At 45.7% G+C, this 18,428-nt stretch overlaps 1 protein-coding gene across 1 annotated transcript in view; it reads right to left on the bottom strand.

The window, feature by feature from the left end:
• Window positions 1-131: 131 nt before the first annotated feature.
• Window positions 132-18,428, bottom strand: part of LOC311149992 (histone-lysine N-methyltransferase 2D-like) — a 59,235-nt gene continuing 40,938 nt past the window's right edge. Inside the window, exons 40-50 of the mRNA XM_084187225.1 lie at window positions 17,880-18,055; window positions 17,528-17,652; window positions 17,121-17,253; window positions 16,728-16,864; window positions 5,926-7,342; window positions 5,556-5,692; window positions 5,167-5,297; window positions 3,891-4,176; window positions 3,604-3,677; window positions 3,423-3,531; window positions 132-3,166 (exon numbers count right to left, since the gene is read on the bottom strand). Coding sequence (XP_084043351.1) covers window positions 3,074-3,166; window positions 3,423-3,531; window positions 3,604-3,677; window positions 3,891-4,176; window positions 5,167-5,297; window positions 5,556-5,692; window positions 5,926-7,342; window positions 16,728-16,864; window positions 17,121-17,253; window positions 17,528-17,652; window positions 17,880-18,055 — 2,818 coding nt within the window. The 3' untranslated portion in view covers window positions 132-3,073. The remainder of the gene's footprint in view (window positions 3,167-3,422; window positions 3,532-3,603; window positions 3,678-3,890; window positions 4,177-5,166; window positions 5,298-5,555; window positions 5,693-5,925; window positions 7,343-16,727; window positions 16,865-17,120; window positions 17,254-17,527; window positions 17,653-17,879; window positions 18,056-18,428) is intronic.

Raw genomic sequence — 18,428 nt, 5'->3', positions numbered from 1 at the left:
ATTTTTCTTTAAAAGAAATAAAAGCAGAGACATGGATGATGGGGAGGGAGGGGGGAACCTGTATAGAAAGAGATGAAACCTCTGGCATCATATGTACAATTCAAAATTATATCCATACAAAACATGCCACATACAATAAAAATGATCATTTATTCATATTCCCTAAAAGCAGCTCGGCTGTACAGATGTAAAACATTTTTAAAAAGTTAGGTAAAAAAAGTTCAACTTTTAGCAAGCTCTTTATTTAAATTATAAGATATGCCGAGAACTTAAATTAGATATTCAAACATGATAGAAGGTAGGAAGAAGTTATTTAGGCTAAAATCCAGTGAGCGACAAAATGTCTTGTCATGGTCTTCCCTTCAAATAAACATACCAAGAAAAAAATATCACTGACTCAGATACTTTAGCAATATCTACCACTTTTAGAGAAGTACTCTATCCATTCACTATTGAGTGCAATTCATTCTCCGGTAAGTACGGGGTTAACTTTGAATATTTAGTCATAACATACATCAGGCCGAGTAGCCCGTTTTCACAAGGTATACCAACACATTCACTTCTATAGGGAAGATAATAAAACACGAATCATATTTAATAACTAATATCCTAGCCAGGGAGGAGTTCAAGATTTTCCATTTACTGACTCATACTAATAATCCAATTGTGACCAATCAAGGGATAGACAGGTTTTGGTAAAATTGACAAGTAGTAGCATAAATTAAAAAGTAAATGAACAAATACGTGAACAATTGTACATAAATACACAAATGCTATGCACCCTTGTACTGCTTTTACACAAGTGATTTTTCATGAAGTTGTAATAATCTTGACAACTTTCCATAATGCATCTAGAACATTCTCTTATCACTCTTTGCTTCTCATCCAAGTCATTGGAGAAGACCATACCTATTTTAACAAACTGTCTTTGAAAGCTTATAGCAAAAAATGCTAATAGAAAAACAGGTAAATGCAAAAACACTCCATTTTACATATATTTATATATCTATATACACACACACACACACAGCATAATCTTTGATAAAATGATATCCAGTGGTTGATTTCTTTCATCAATTTTATTTCTCTACAATTTTAGATTTTTATTGATTTAAAAAGGGGTTGGATAAAGAGTTTGTTGCCCCCTATAGTATATATATACAGTTTGTACACTTTTGCATTTTTCTTATGTGAGGTTTTAGGTCAGGGTAGAGGATACAAAGTAGTACAGGAGACATCGTCATGGAGACTTCAGAACTCTCCCCTTTGAAGATCTACTTTGTTATTCATTTCATAAAAAAAGAAAACAAATGCCCTTTTTTACAAGTCTTCCCCTGCCCTTGATTCAAGCCTCCAGTATAGAAGACCGTACTACCACTAGAAAACCACAATACAGGGATCTTTATAAATACACCTAGCGGTGGTGTGGTTAGACAGGCAGGGCCAGGCAGAGAAAGACTCACTACAGTAAAGTTTACAACAGTCCACTACATGATATAGAGAGGAAGAGGCTAGATTCATGGTTGACGAGAAAAGAAAATATTAAAATGCAGATGGGATTTGAAGGACTAAAAGGTGGAAAACAAAATTGGATAGTAGTCTTGTCTTGCATCATTACCCGCAAGCTTTCTGCTTAATGTGTGACCTAAAGGCACAAAGCAGCAAGCGTACATTACACTTCCTTCACTCATTAGGGTAGTTGGACTTGATCGTCTTGCCAAAGACTTCTTATTAAATTAGCGCCGTGATCCTACTTCACTTTGTATTGAAGCTGTGGAAGCAACAATCATTCACACCAATCTCTCGCTCAGTCCTCCGCAACATAAGGGTGGATGTTATTGTGCGTTCAGTCACACAACTAAAAAGCATGATATCTAAATGCATTATAAATATGCAGAGAATGGCAAAAAAAAGTAGCTACATGAAATCCAGGATGACCAGGAGTCATCTAATGACACCTGTTAAGCTTGTGATTGATCTTAATGTGATATCTTAAAAAACGATCATATAATTTAATCCGTCTGTAATACATAATTAATGAGGAATAATATTGTTGGCTCATTATTGTAAAATCAGCATAGAATAGATAGAGCAAACCGGCTGCTATTTTAAGTTTCCCTGCTTGTCCGAGAAGGCTATATTATTAGCCTAATGAAAACATTCCCACCGACACCTTTCTTCTCCCTTTTCCACAGTAGCAGTTAGTTTTTACGCAAAGTAAGCAGTCACTCCCACTAGATCAATGAGGTAGACTGGGGGTCCAACTAACCCACCTTTATAAACTCCTTTAGTCAGTCAGGACAATAATAAAACCTCTGTCTTTCTGTCTGGTGCCTCTAGAGGTCAACTTTTATATTATCTTACATCTTTCTACTCCGTCTCCATCAACAATACATAGTTCTTCTATACAGACTCAGAGACACTGTCTTCAGGATTGTCTAGCTAGCCAATAATATCCACGTCGGGAAGTCAATCTTCACCAATGACGATGGGAGAGTTTCTTTTCCTTAAGGGTTAGGTTAGGAAGGGGAGAGTGCGGGAGAAGAAGAAAAGGATAGGTAAGACTTTAAAAAATGCATTAGTTTGTTCTTAGTACTTAAAATGGCTTCTTTCTTCAAAGCTCTAGGTGAGGTCTGTCCTAAGAGAGTATTGATATCACATAGATAGAATCAGAACATTTGGTAGGTGTAGAGAGGATTGTACTCCAGCCATAGTTATTGAAGGGGGTTGCGGTAGGTAGGTAGAGGAAAGAGTTGCTTTTGGCAGAGGACACAGTTCATCCACAAAGAGATTGTCCCACCATTCGGCTGGATGTCAATAGAGATGGTTTGTTTGCTTTTATATCAGTAATGCTCTCCAAACCTTTGGCTACAGGTGTGAATGCAAACGTCTTAGTCTTTTATTGTTTTGGAGGTTAGTTTCCCTCCTCGTTCGTCAGCTTATGAACAGCTTACGAACAGCTTATGAACTGGGTAAGTAGTTCTAAAGATTCTAAAGGCTTTGGCGCAGCAGGAGTGTTCTGTTCTGGCACCCGGGAGAAAGAAGGGACTCCCCTCTTATTCTCCCTGTTAGTTTAGTTCATCCACTTTCGGCAATTCCAGGCTCCGCAGTGGCAAGGGATCTTGTGCTGATCGTCCTCAAAGTCAAACTGATAGTCGTACGTCAGCTAGGAGAAGAGACAGAGAGGGTCAATAACGACACTGCTGTAATATATCATTATTACATGTATTTATAAAGCCAGGTTTACATCAAGTTGTCACACTGCTTTCCCGTAACACAACCAAGACCCCCAAAGAGCCAGTTTAGGGCTTTAAATCAGTGAAGGAAACTTATGTACACAGCGGTACAAAAACTGTATACTGGGTATGTACATAAACTATAAAAGTGCACGCATATGACCGGGGTTCTCTGTGGTCTCTTACCTCTTCACCCTTGGGGATTCGGCGACTGGAGATAATGATGATCTTGTCCTCTTTGTCAAACGTCACCACCTCAGCAACACAGTTGGGGGCACAGGAGTGGTTGACATAGCTAAAGAGGAAAACAGAGGGTGAGACCGGGGACAAACATAATATGAAAGAGAAAGTACACGTCAACACTTACCGAGCAGGGCCGCCGGTCAGAGTGGCATCGATCACATGCTCGTTGTTGGTGCGGAACATGTAGATCCCACGGTTCTAGAAGAAAACAAGCAGGAAGAGAGGTCATAAACATTCCAATCCACTGATACCTTGAATATGAACAAATATATTACAATCTTTATCTGTCTTTTCACCATTTTGTTAAGTTTTTGTGTAAAATCAACAACTGATCACAGCTACTCTAAACAGACAAAGACTATTGACTACTCAATAGTCTGGACTGCTATTGACTACTCAAGAGCCACCCACCTGTTCCTCGTAGATTTTCTCGCGGCGGTTGGCCACCTCGTTGCGGATGATGGTTCCTATATACTCGATGACCATGGTGTGTTTGTCCAGGTCCTTGGCAGCGTACAGCCCCAGGCCCTGGATTTGGGACCGGGCCAGGTAGACGTTGTTCTTCCACTCTGTCTTCAGACGGCGGTACTGGGAGGACTTGGAGTGGACAAACTGCTTGCTGTAGGGGGTGTTGATCTCGCCGGTGAAGGTGCTCTGGTAGGCCTTGGACATGGACGTACTGTTCAGGGTGTGAGGCCTAAGAGAGAGAGACACAGAACTAGATCAGAGTCAGTCTGCACAGTCATCGTGTCATTCAGTTTAGAAATGTTTAAGTGTCACTCTTCATAACATTTGATGAAACACAAAAAATGACTTTGAGGATATTTATGTCGACAGTGAGGGAGAGCTCCCTCATTATTGTATACTGTGGATAATGCATGGAACACACTTTTTGACCAATCAGAATGTGTGGCCTGAACTAACAACTTTATAATCAACTACTAACAGACCACACAGCTAGTTATCTACATCCTCTACACCAGTGATTCTCAACTGGATTCTCAAATAGATTTTTTCATTTTATTTTTTGGGTGGTAGATTAAAACTACTCTAGTCTGAACTTAAACTACTAAAGTCAGGTAGAAAGTGTGTAGAAATGATCATGAACATTTTAGAATAATTGAAAAAATATATATATTTATTCAATTAGCTAGTATTTTCAATATAGAGCTATTAGCAGCGCTATTTAGCCGATTTGGTTGATTTTGTGGTCTCAAACCAGTGAGCTTACTAACATTCTTCATCAAGAATATGGGCAAAATGGATGATTGACAATGGAAAATGTTGTTCCCTTGTCATATAAATTGCTACATTTACTATCAATATAGCATAAAAAATTGCTGCTTCCCAGATGGCATTTTGCCCCCCCCCAAAATTGCATATGCAATTATTGGGTTGCAACAGACAACCAGGTCCAATTTGGGTCCCGAGGCAAAACCAGTTGAGAACCACTGCTCTACACAGCATATCGATATCTAGATTCTCTAAACAACATATCTATACCTTCTATACTAGTATACTATAATACTATTTTCTATAACTACTACTATAAATCTATTTTGAAGACTATATTGCAGTCTTACCTCTTGCCGTGTGTGAGGATTAAGATCATACAAAAAATGTATCGCTACAGCATATGATCATATTATCTATGCCATCTACGTGGAGGACTATACTGCATTCTTACCTCTTGCAGTGTGTGAGGATCTTGGGTTCGGAGCGGGCGCAGCCGGTGGGGTTGATCATGAGGGGCAGCTCCATCAGAGGGTGGCGACCATAGCGGAACACATAGTTCTGGCAGCTCTCCACTCCAGGCAACTAATAATGTAACCCACAGGATGTTAGTGAAATGAACAATGAAAAAGCATGATCCATATCTCAGATGACACCCTATTCCCTCCACAGTGCACTTCTTTTAACCAGAGCCATAGTGACTCTGGTGGTCAAAAGGACACAAAGTAGGGAACTGTGTGGGTAATAGGGTCTCATTGGAGACACAGACATTGGTTTCATGGAAGCAATGAGAGCAGAGGAAAAAGCCAAATGGCGATTCTGATTTCGGAAAGGACTTCTTACCGACTCAGTGATGCGCAGCACGGCGTGGACCGTGAGGCCGTACATGTCCTCTCCCTTCACATGGTCAGTGAACAGCTTCAGCATGGCAGACTCTTCTCTCAGCTTAGCTACAGACTGAACCACTCTGTCCCAGATACCTAGAGGGAGGACAGGAAACACAGGACATGCTTACAGACCAGATTAGTAAATTGCAGAGATGGAGTCAATTCCATTTAAATTACAGATATGGCTGTGTTCGCAATGGTGCAATTACCAAAAACTAGCAACTAAATTCCAAATGAATGGCAATTTAGACAAATTAACCCTAACTGTGGACAGTTCTGTGATTGGACATTTCAACTTAGGCAGCCTGAGCAGGGTCTGGGTGTACCTTCTGGGCTGGTGTCGCGGTAGTGCAGGTCCTCCTGTCCATGCTCCAGCACCCGTACCTCGAACAGCGGCCTTCCCTCCGTCTCGCTGATACGACAACGATACCGACACCGGCGGTTAGGCACCCGCGTACTCCAGTAGATCCTGGTAGCCTCGTAGCCCACGGGGAAGATGGCGGTCGGAGAGTGGAAGGCTTGCATCTGAGACGGCAGCAGCTGGCCAACGGCGTGGAAGATGAGGCCGCCTACGCGGAACAGGTGGATGCGGTCGCCGCGTTGTAAAATACTAGCGATCTGCTTAACCTCGTCTCTCTCGATGTAGACGCGGCGGAACACGGCGAAGCCCGTCAGCTCCTCCTCGCTGGGTCCTTTCAGTTTGTGTTGGGTGCACAGCATGGTCTTGTCCCTGAAGAACATGCAGCGGGCCCGGATGCCGCAGGCGAAGTGGTAGACGTTGGGGCAGCGCAGGCGGCTGCAGCTGTTGGTGGCGCCCGTCTTCTGGCAGTAGGCACAGCGGGTGCGGAGCCCGCGCCTCAACGCCATTTCTACGTTCATCAGCGCGCCTCCCTGCGTCTCGTACACTTCCGTGCTCCACAGGGCGCAGTTGAGATGAACCCACAGGTCCACGTCGATGTTGAGGAGCCTGGCGGGGCCGTCCGTGGCGCCGTCGCCCTCCTCGTGGCAGAAGCAGCACTTGCGTTTGTCCCGGGGCAGTTTATCAGGTCTCAGGGTGATGCGGAGACGCTCCATGAGCTCTGAGACCCCGCGGCTGCTCTCCTTCTTGGAGCCTCCTTTACGGATGGTGATGACGATCTGGAGACGCTTCCAACGGAGGCCCTTCCACTTCTTCACCTTGGGCCGGACCACCATCTCCTCAGGGTCGGGCGAGAGGGGCCTGCTGCGGTGCTTCACCTTGGGGGAGATCACCTCCAGGCTGGGGGTGGGGGATGTGGGGGTGTCCTGGGGCTGGGGGGCTGGTTGGTCAGCAGGCTTGGCATCACAGTCCGCCTGAGCAGCGGGAGCCTCAGCAGAGTTAGGAACAGGAGCCTTAGTGTCAGCACCAGGGTCAGAGTCAGGGAGAAGGACAGGGTCAGGAGGGGGAAGGATGGCCTCCTCAGCCTCAGGCTCCGTTTTGATCTGAACAGTGGCGGTGGCAGGCTCCGTTTTAATCTGAAAGGTGGTCTGAGCAGGGCTGGAGGGAGCTTGAGAGGGAAAGGCTAGCTGAGAGGGGGAGGCTGGCTGGGAGGGGGAGGCTGGTTGTGTGGGAGGCTCAGGTTCACTAGGAGGAGCTGGAGGAGGAGAGGGAGAGGAGGGCGGGGAATCCTCGACAGGGATGACGGGGAGATGGCGTACGTCCAGGTCAGACACGTTGGTGGTGTAACAGTGCTGAACCGGTTTGTCCTCCTGTTCGGGGAACTCCTGAGAGAGAAATGAAAGTGTTTTGAGGAGTCTCCTCCAGGTCATTGACATTTGACAAAAAAGGCCATGTGCAAAGGTCTGTAGCTAACCTGACTAATAGTAATTTATTGGAGTTATATAGCTCTATTTCCAGACGCTCAAAGCACTCTGTGTGTGTGAGTGTAAATGATGTCTATGGTGTATACTATATGTAGGCACTTGATTAGTGTCATAAGGGAGACTATAATAATAATAATAATAATAATAATAATAATAATAATAATAATAATATTATTATGCCATTTAGCAGACGCTTTCATCCAAAGCTTACAGTCATGTGTGCATACATTTTTACGTATGGGTGGTCCCGGGGATCGAACCCACTACCCTGGCGTTACAAGCGCCATGCTCTACCAATTGAGCTACAGAGGACCACGACCAGGACCAGGACTAGGCATCTACCACCATCAGATTACAGGGGGGGTAATGTAGCCTGTTTTTTTTCCCGTTCAGCAGGAGTAGCCAGATGAGTTGCGTCTCCGGTAGCTTACATTTATTCCGGTAAAAAACAATTTTCAACAGTGCATACAGTAGGGAAAAAAAGTATTTAGTCAGCCATCAATTGTGCAAGTTCTCCCACTTAAATAGATGAGAGAGGCCTGTAATTTTCATCATAGGTACACGTCAACTATGACAGACCAAATGAGAAATTTTTTCTCCAGAAAATCACATTGTAGGATTTTTAATGAATTTATTTGCAAATTATGGTGGAAAATAAGTATTTGGTCAATAACAAAAGTTTCTCAATACTTTGTTATATACCCTTTGTTGGGCAATGACACAGGTCAAACGTTTTCTGTAAGTCTTCACAAGGTTTTCACACACTGTTGCTGGTATTTTGGCCCATTCCTCCATGCAGATCTCCTCTAGAGCAGTGATGTTTTGGGGCTGTCGCTGGGCAACACAGACTTTCAACTCCCTCCAAAGATTTTCTATGGGGTTGAGATCTGGAGACTGGCTAGGCCACTCCAGGACCTTGAAATGCTTCTTACGAAGCCACTCCTTCGTTGCCCGGGCGGTGTGTTTGGGATCATTGTCATGCTGAAAGACCCAGCCACGTTTCATCTTCAATGCCCTTGCTGATGGAAGGAGGTTTTCACTCAAAATCTCACGATACATGGCCCCATTCATTCTTTCCTTTACACGGATCAGTCGTCCTGGTCCCTTTGCAGAAAAACAGCCCCAAAGCATGATGTTTCCACCCCCATGCTTCACAGTAGGTATGGTGTTCTTTGGATGCAACTCAGCATTCTTTGTCCTCCAAACACGACGAGTTGAGTTTTTACCAAAAAGTTATATTTTTGGTTTCATCTGACCATATGACATTCTCCCAATCCTCTTCTGGATCATCCAAATGCACTCTAGCAAACTTCAGACGGGCCTGGACATGTACTGGCTTAAGCAGGGGGACACGTCTGGCACTGCAGGATTTGAGTCCCTGGCGGCGTAGTGTGTTACTGATGGTAGGCTTTGTTACTTTGGTCCCAGCTCTCTGCAGGTCATTCACTAGGTCCCCCCGTGTGGTTCTGGGATTTTTGCTCACCGTTCTTGTGATCATTTTGACCCCACGGGGTGAGATCTTGCGTGGAGCCCCAGATCGAGGGAGATTATCAGTGGTCTTGTATGTCTTCCATTTCCTAATAATTGCTCCCACAGTTGATTTCTTCAAACCAAGCTGCTTACCTATTGCAGATTCAGTCTTCCCAGCCTGGTGCAGGTCTACAATTTTGTTTCTGGTGTCCTTTGACAGCTCTTTGGTCTTGGCCATAGTGGAGTTTGGAGTGTGACTGTTTGAGGTTGTGAACAGGTGTCTTTTATACTGATAAGTTCAAACAGGTGCCATTAATACAGGTAACGAGTGGAGGACAGAGGAGCCTCTTAAATAAGAAGTTACAGGTCTGTAAGAGCCAGAAATCTTGCTTGTTTGTAGGTGACCAAATACTTATTTTCCACCAAAATGTGCAAATAAATTCATTAAAAATCCTACAATGTGATTTTCTGGATTTTCCTCAATTTGTCTGTCATAGTTGACGTGTACCTATGATGAAAATTACAGGCCTCTCATCTTTTTAAGTGGGAGAACTTGCACAATTGGTGGCTGACTAAATACTTTTTTTCCCCACTGAAGATAACAACTACCTAGCAAATTACATAGGTTGTCATTCAACTAATAAAGCTTAATATCGCGTAAGCCATTTTAGCATTTCAATGCTGAAGGTGCCACACAGATGTGCAAGATCAGGAACAGGCCGAAGCTGGGCACAGTGCGCAAATTGACTAGGCTACTGATGTTCGCTAGGGTTATTCAGCATGCAAAATGACTTCTAGACCTACGATTGTCAACACAGTTACATGCTTAGTTTGACACTGGAGGATGCCTCAGTTGTCACAAAAGAGGAGGTAGAAAGCAATGAGCACAAAACAAGTGTGAATCGGCTATTCGTAAGGTTTGAATCGATTGTCTTTGGACCGATGCATGCTACATTCGGATCAATGTGGGGTCCGCGGACCGATACAGTCCTATCTTAAACATTTGAATCGGAGGCCAATGCGTTTTTTTTTTTTTGCTGCGTTATGAAAGGAACTTGACACGGACATGAATTATCCGTTTTGTGTGTTAACACACTCTTGGTATGCTAGCTAGCTAGCGGGTAGCTACTGGTAACGTTTATTGGTAATTATCTGTTTAGTGCAACGGTGGAGAGTTGTTTCCAATGTTAATGTGCTAGCTAACCAACGTTTAATTTTTGCTGCGTTACGAAAGAAACTAGACACGGACATGAATTATCTGTTTAGTGTGTTAACACACTCTTGGTGGTTTGTTGTAACCAAGTATTGGTGCTAAACTGTGTGTTATTGGATGCTAGCATGCTAGTTAGCTATGGCGTCATAGCTAGGCATCGTGGGCTGTTGTGGTTAGTTACTGTGGGTTGGCATTGTTGTTCGGCGGTGCCGGGGGTAGCACGAAGCTAGCTAGCTAGCCGTTCTTCAAACAAGGTCAACACAGTGGCCATTGCTAGCTAGCCAACAGACACGGACACGAATTATCTGCTTAGTGTGTTAACACACTATTGGTGGTTTGTTGTGACCAAGTGTTGGCGCTAAACTGTGTGTTTTTGGATGCAAGTGTTGGTGCTAAACTGTGTGTTTTTGGATGCTAGCATGCTAGTTAGCTATGGTGTCATAGTTAGCTAGCTGAATAAAGTGGGTTGAGTCTATTCCTTTAAACATTGAACCGCTGTGGTTCACAACAATTCTGATTTCTAAAGGTGGAAGTTGGTAGAGTTTTTGGTCGGGTGGTTCAGTGAAACAATTATAGTTGTTAGAAGCAGAAGTTTTTGGTGAGGGAGGCCCTGTTCTCTACTCTCCCGATGTTTAGTTCATTTCATTCCGATCTCCTCTGCATTATTGTAGCCATTTGCTACAGCCTGTCAACTATGCCTCTGCCTATCCCTGTTCTCTCCTCTCTGCACAGGCTACACAAACGCCCCACACCGCGTGGCTGCTGCCTCTCTAACCTGGTGGTCCCTGCACGCACCCCACACCTGGAGTTCCAGGTCTCAGGCAGCCTCTGGAACTGCCGTTCTGCTGCCAACAAAGCTGACTTCATCCCAGCCTATGCTAATCTCCAGTCCCTCGACTTCCTGGCGCTGACGGAAACATGGATTACCACTGAAAACACTGCTACTCCTACTGCTCTCTCCTCGTCTGACCATGTGTTCTCGCATACCCCGAGAGCATCTGGTCAGAGGGGTGGTGGCACAGGAATCCTCATCTCTCCCAAGTGGACATTCTCAATTTTTCCCCTAACCCATCTGTCTATCTCCTCATTTGAATTCCATGCTGTCAGTCACTAGCCCATTTAAGCTTAATATCCTTGTCATCTATCGCCCTCCAGGTTCCCTTGGAGAGTTCATCAATGAGCTTGACGCCTTGATAAGTTCCTTTCCTGAGGATGGCTCACCCCTCACAGTTTTGGGGGATTTCAACCTCCCTATGTCCACATTTGACTCATTTCTCTCTGCCTCCTTCTTTCCACTTCTCTCCTCTTTTGACCTCACCCTCTCACCATCCCCCCCTACTCACAAGGCAGGCAATACGCTTGACCTCATCTTTACTAGATGCTGCTCTTCTACTAATCTCACTGCAACTCCCCTCCATGTCTCCGACCACTACTTTGTTTCCTTTTCTCTCTCGCTCTCCTCCCACACTACTCACTCTGCCCCTACACAGATGGTAATGCGCCGCCGCAACCTTCGCTCTCTCTCTCCCACTACTCTCTCCTCTTCCATCCTATCATCTCTTCCCTCTGCTCAATCCTTCTCCCTCCAATCTCCTGATTCTGCCTCCTCAACCCTCCTCTCCTCCCTTTCTGCATCCTTTGACTCTCTGTGTCCCCTATCCTCCCGGCCGGCTCGGTCCTCCCCTCCAGCTCCGTGGCTTGATGACTCATTGCGAGCTCACAGAACAGAGCTCCGGGCAGCGGAGCGGAAATGGAAGAAAACTAAACTCCCTGCCGACCTGGCATCTTTTCACTCCCTCCTCTCTACATTTTCTTCATCTGTTTCTGCTGCTAAGGCCACTTTCTACCACTCTAAATTCCAAGCATCTGCTTCTAACCCTAGGAAGCTCTTTGCCACATTTTCCTCCCTCCTGAATCCCCCCCCCCCCCCGCCCCCCCCTCGCCTCTCTCTGTGGATGACTTCGTCAACCACTTTGAAAAGAAGGTTGACGACATTCGATCCTCGTTTGTTAAGTCTAATGACACTGCTGGTCCTACTCACACTGCCCTACCCTATGCTTTGACTTCTTTCTCCCCTCTCTCTCCAGATAAAATCCTGCGACTTGTGACTGCAGGCCGCCCAACAACCTGCCCGCTTGACCCCATCCCCTCCTCTCTTCTCCAGACCATCTCCGGTGACCTTCTCCCCTACCTCACCTCGCTGATCAACTCATCCTTGACCGCTGGCCATGTCCCTTCCGTCTTCAAGAGAGCGAGAGTTGCTCCCCTTCTCAAAAAACCAACACTCGATCCCACTGATGTCAACAACTACAGACCAGTATCCCTTCTTTCTTTTCTTTCCAAAACTATTGAGCGTGCCGTCTTTAGCCAACTCTCTTGCTATCTCTCTCAGAATGACCTTCTTGATCCAAACCAGTCAGGTTTCAGGACTGGTCATTCAACTGAGACTGCTCTTCTCTGTGTCACGGAGGCTCTCCGCACTGCTAAAGCTAACTCTCTCTCCTCTGCTCTTGTCCTTCTAGACCTGTCTGCTGCCTTTGATACTGTGAACCATCAGATCCTCCTCTCCACCCTCTCCGAGCTGGGCATCTCCGGCGCGGCTCACTCCTGGATTGCGTCCTACCTGACCGGTCGCTCCTACCAAGTGGCGTGGCGAGAAGCTGTCTCCGCACCACGTGCTCTCACCACTGGTGTCCCCCAGGGCTCAGTTCTAGGCCCTCTCATTTTCTCCCTATACACCAAGTCACTTGGCTCTGTCATATCCTCACATGGCCTCTCCTATCATTGCTACGCTGACGATACACAACTAATCTTCTCCTTTCCCCCTTCTGATAACCAGGTGGCGAATCGCATCTCTGCATGTCTGGCAGACATATCAGCATGGATGACGGATCACCACCTCAAGCTGAACCCTGGCAAGACGGAGCTGCTCTTCCTCCCGGGGAAGGACTGCCCGTTCCATGATCTCGCCATCACGGTTGACAACTCCGCTGGGTCCTCCTCCCAGAGTGCGAAGAGCCTAGGCGTGACCCTGGACAACACCCTGTCGTTCTCCGCCAACATCAAGGCGGTGACCGGCTCCTGCAGGTTCATGCTCTACAACATTCGGAGAGTACGACCCTGCCTTACACAGGAAGCGGCACAGGTCCTAATCCAGGCACTTGTCATCTCCCGTCTGGACTACTGCAACTCGCTGTTGGCTGGCCTCCCTGCCTGTGCCATTAAACCCCTACAACTCATCCAGAATGCCGCAGCCCGTCTGGTGTTCAACCTTCCCAAGTTCTCTCACGTCACCCCCCTCCTCCGCACACTCCACTGGCTTCCAGTTGAAGCTCGCATCTGCTACAAGACCATGGTGCTTGCCTATGGAGCAGTGAGGGGAACGGCACCTCTGTACCTTCGGGCTCTGATCAGTCCCTACACCCAAACGAGGGCATTGCGTTCATCCACCTCTGGCCTGCTGGCTCCCCTTCCTCTGCGGAAGCATAGTTCCCGCTCAGCCCAGTCAAAACTGTTCGCTGCTCTGGCACCCCAATGGTGGAACAAGCTCCCTCACGACGCCAGGACAGCGGAGTCACTCACCACCTTCCGGAGACATTTGAAACCCCACCTCTTTAAGGAATACCTGGGATAGGATAAAGTAATCCTTCTAACCCCCCCCCCCCCCCCCCCCCCCCCCCCAAAAAAAAATGGTAAAGTGATTATCCCACTGGCTATAGGGTGAACGCACCAATTGGTGAGTCGCTCTGGATAAGAGCGTCTGCTAAATGACGTAAATGTGCCCTTGAGCAAGGCACTTAACCCTAATTGCTCCTGTAAGTCGCTCTGGATAAGAGCGTCTGCTAAATGACTAAAATGTAAATGTAATCGGTGAATCGTTCCACCCTTAATAAATATAGCTACATCATAAATATATAGGGTTATATCATAGGGAGACTGCACAGCAGGCCTCCAAACTAACACTTTATCCTGATGGCACTGGTGTACGAACGTTTTCAGTTGGTGGCACCAGCCCATGATTTGGTCGCACCAATTTCTTTCCACACAATATCACTGCTCAAAAAATTAAGGGAACACAAAAATAACACATCCTAGATCTGAATGAATGAAATAATCTTATTAAATACTTTTTTCTTTACATAGTTGAATGTGCTGACAACAAAATCACACAAAAATTATCAATGGAAATCAAATTTATCAACCCATGGAGGTCTGGATTTGGAGTCACACTCAAATTAAAGTGAAAAACCACACTACAGGCTGATCCAACTTTGATGTAATGTCCTAAAACAAGTCAAAATGAGGCTCAGTAGTGTGTGTGGCCTCCACGTGCCTGTATGACCTCCCTACAACGCCTGGTCATGCTCCTGATGAGGTGGCGGATGGTCTCCTGAGGGATCTCCTCCCAGACCTGGACTAAAGCATCTGCCAACTCCTGGACAGTCTGTGGTGCAACGTGGCGTTGGTGGATGGAGCGAGACATGATGTCCCAGATGTGCTCAATTGGATTCAGGTCTGGGGAACGGGCGGCCCAGTCCATAGCATCAATGCCTTCCTCTTGCAGGAACTGCTGACACACTCCAGCCACATGAGGTCTAGAATTGTCTTGCATTAGGAGGAACCCAGGGCCAACCACACCAGCATATGGTTTCACAAGGGGTCTGAGGATCTCATCTTGGTACCTAATGGCAGTCAGGCTACCTCTGGCGAGCACATGGAGGACTGTGCGGCCCCCCAAAGAAATGCCACCCCACCCCACGACCGCCAAACCGGTCATGCTGGAGGATGTTGCAGGCAGCAGAACGTTCTCCACGGCGTCTCCAGACTCTGTCACGTCTGTCACATGTGCTCAGTGTGAACCTGCTTTCATCTGTGAAGAGCACAGGGCGCCAGTGGCGAATTTGCCAATCTTGGTGTTCTCTGGCAAATGCCAAACGTCCTGCACGGTGTTGGGCTGTAAGCACAACCCCCACCTGTGGACGTCGGGCCCTCATACCACCCTCATGGAGTCTGTTTCTGACCGTTTGAGCAGACACATGCACATTTGTGGCCTGCTGGAGGTCATTTTGCAGGGCTCTGGCAGTGCTCCTCCTTGCACAAAGGCGGAGGTAGCAGTCCTGCTGCTGGGTTGTTGCCCTCCTACGGCCTCCTCCACATCTCCTGATGTACTGGCCTGTCTGCTGGTAGCGCCTCCATGCTCTGGACACTACGCTGACAGACACAGCAAACCTTCTTGACACAGCTCGCATTGATGTGCCATCCTGGATGAGCTGCACTACCTGAGCCACTTGTGTGGGTTGTAGACTCCGTCTCATGCTACCGCTAGAGTGAAAGCACCGCCAGCATTCAAAAGTGACCAAAACATCAGCCAGGAAGCATAGGAACTGAGAAGTGGTCTGTGGTCACCACCTGCAAAACCAGTCCTTTATTGGGGGTGTCTTGCTAATTGCCTATAATTTCCACCTGTTGTCTATTCCATTTGCACAACAGCATGTGAAATGTATTGTCAATCAGTGTTGCTTCCTAAGTGGACAGTTTGATTTCACAGAAGTGTGATTGACTTGGAGTTACATTGTGTTGTTTAAGTGTTCCCTTAATTTTTTTTAGCAGTGTATATTTTTTTGTAATGATCTTATAAAGTCATAGTCATTCACTGTGCTTTATTAAGAACTGTATTACACTACTGAGACTGTATTCAATAAATAGGTTGTTTCATTTAACATGTCCAAACAAGAACGCATGATTCAAAATATTTTGATGTGCAACCTAATCCAGTGATTGCCATGAATTTTGGTTTGACAATTAGGCTATGGTTATATTTCTATGTCAAAATAGGACTCCAGATTATTTTTTATTTTTGTTCAAAACAGGCATTTGATACATCTTTATGTGCACTAATATCACATAGGCCTGATTCATTTGGGGCTAATTTACCACCTGAGGGAGTGGAAACTTAGTCTGATCACTAACTAAATATAAACCCACTACTAGTAGTATTAATCGAACAGTACATTTCATGTCCTAAAAAACTGCAGTAGCACCATCCAATGAGGCCTACATGCACTTGCAATGGCCGGTGTGCATTTTTTAAAGCCATATCAGATGTCTCGGTTATAAAATAGTGTGCTACTAGCTCAATATTGAGAAATCCTCACAGCTCACCAAAGCAGCCAGCCCCAGCGAAACAGGCACTTTCACAGTAAGGTCTACACCTGTTGTATTCGGCGCATGTGACAAATACATTTGATTTCATTTCATTAGGCCTATAGAAATCATGAGGATAGTGCACTTTACTGTTTGACCAAATAATTGCTTTATCCGCGAAACATTTTTTGAAGTTCTGATTGAGGTGATCAGATAGAATGTGCAGCTCGCACCGATTAAGACCAATTAAAAAAGTACCTCGCACAGCCAAGTTCAAGGGTCGCAAAATGAGACTACATGGCCGCAGTCTGGAGCACTGCTGCACAGGGATGTGAGCAGGACAAGGATTTTGGCTCAGGAATAGGTCTGTCTATTATATTGGAGGAATATCAGGAAAGCAGGAATTTTCTGATTAATAAGGAATATTCACATCCCTGAAATGGAGAGAATGTGACATACCTGTTTGATGAGTGAGAGGATGTCCACCTGTTTCTTCAGAGTGCAGCCTGGCAGAGAAACATCAAACTGTCTGAGCCACTCTGCATCCTGGTTGGGTGAACTACCATCTATACCACCAGTCTTCACACACGGGGTACCTGAGGGGAGAGTTTACTATTATAAATCGGTTTCTTTTCTGTTTCTCCAATTATTTTATCTAGCTAATAATTTAAGATGGGGGGGGGGGATTCAACCTGGAGAAACATTAAGCTTAGGCATAGATCTAGGATCAGCTTATTCTCCTCCCAAAAATGTTATGTTTTTGGTTAGATCACTATTTAGTAGGTAACTACATTCTATTTGGGACTTAACTGTGAGGATAAATATAATAGAAATCACCTGGAGGTCCAGTACCTGGTTGTTCGGGGCTTTTTCCTGGTCCTGAGGCTCCTGCTCTGCCCGGGCTGGGAGAGAAAGCCACCTCATAGGAACCAGGCATCCGCATGTGGAGGAGCTGAGCCACCGCCACCATTACATGGTTCAGATTCTGGAGAAATAAACATCAACCCACCCATCCATCAAGATCATAACTGTCCCAATTGTTGTTGTTTTTTCTTGACAGACAGTTCATGGTTTAGTTCAGATAGGAGCTAGCCTGGTCCCATATCTGTTTGTGCCATTTGCCAAATGTGACAATGACCATAGGAGTTGGCAAAATAGCACAAACTGATCTGGGACCAGGCTAGATAGGAGATTGGTTGGAGTGAAAATGAGAGGGGGTCAGAAAGGGGTGTAGGGACGTAAGAGGGTTAGCTCAGTACCTTGGCTGCAGCGGAGGACAGTGCGAAGGTCACAGCCACCTCGTTGCTCTTGGCTTTGTCCCAGGGGTTGGTTGTAGACACCACCTTGTCATCCGCTGCTTCAAACGGCTTGTTCTCTGGAAACACTGGACAAGGACAGAAAAAAGATGACGTGGACTGGCAAGAGGAGGGAATTCCTAAGTTAATATTTCCGAAGTGATAGTCCAATTATTAGTTTGGTACTACATTTTGAAATATTTTAGTCATTTAGCGATGCTCTTTGACGCACGCTCAAGAGCAACTTACAATAAGTGCATTGTCAACAAGTAACCTATATTTTTTATGAGATCAGAAGAATGTGTAGTGGTCCTACCTGGGATGGCAGTGCGGGGGATGAGTGGTATGGTAGGGGAGATGGTTCTCTCAGTCTCCTCCTCTTTGGGTTCTCTGAGGCGAGGGAAGCGGGGTGCCTCGTCACCTAGGTCACTCTCAGGAGAGGATGCTGGAACAATACTGTCTGGAGCGTCGCTGTCCTCATCACTCTCCATCCTGAAAGATAGAGGTAAGGTAATGTTTGCAATCAACTTCATACTAAATAACTACTCATTATTATGAGTAGTTATTTTAGTACTGAGAGCAAAATACTTGCTCTCCATCCTGGAAAATATGATCTGTCAAGGGCACACTGTGTATAGGATGGGAGGGTACTATACATGACAGAGGAGGCTACTCCAGAGAGAAAGAGGATGGTTCTCCTCAAAATATTGAGGAAAAGTTAAAAACAATAACAATGTGATCCCAAGGGGGGAGAGAGAAAAAGTAGCCACCGACTCGCGCTAGTTAGACAAACTTGTAAATGACATAGGTTATCCATCATCCCATTTGGCAGTGCCTGTCTTTAGTGCATTAAATCGATGTAAAG

This window comes from Coregonus lavaretus (assembly GCF_964263955.1).
Source record: "Coregonus lavaretus genome assembly, chromosome: 22".
NCBI lineage: Eukaryota > Metazoa > Chordata > Actinopteri > Salmoniformes > Salmonidae > Coregonus > Coregonus lavaretus.
This window is presented reverse-complemented; position numbering and strand designations above follow the sequence as displayed.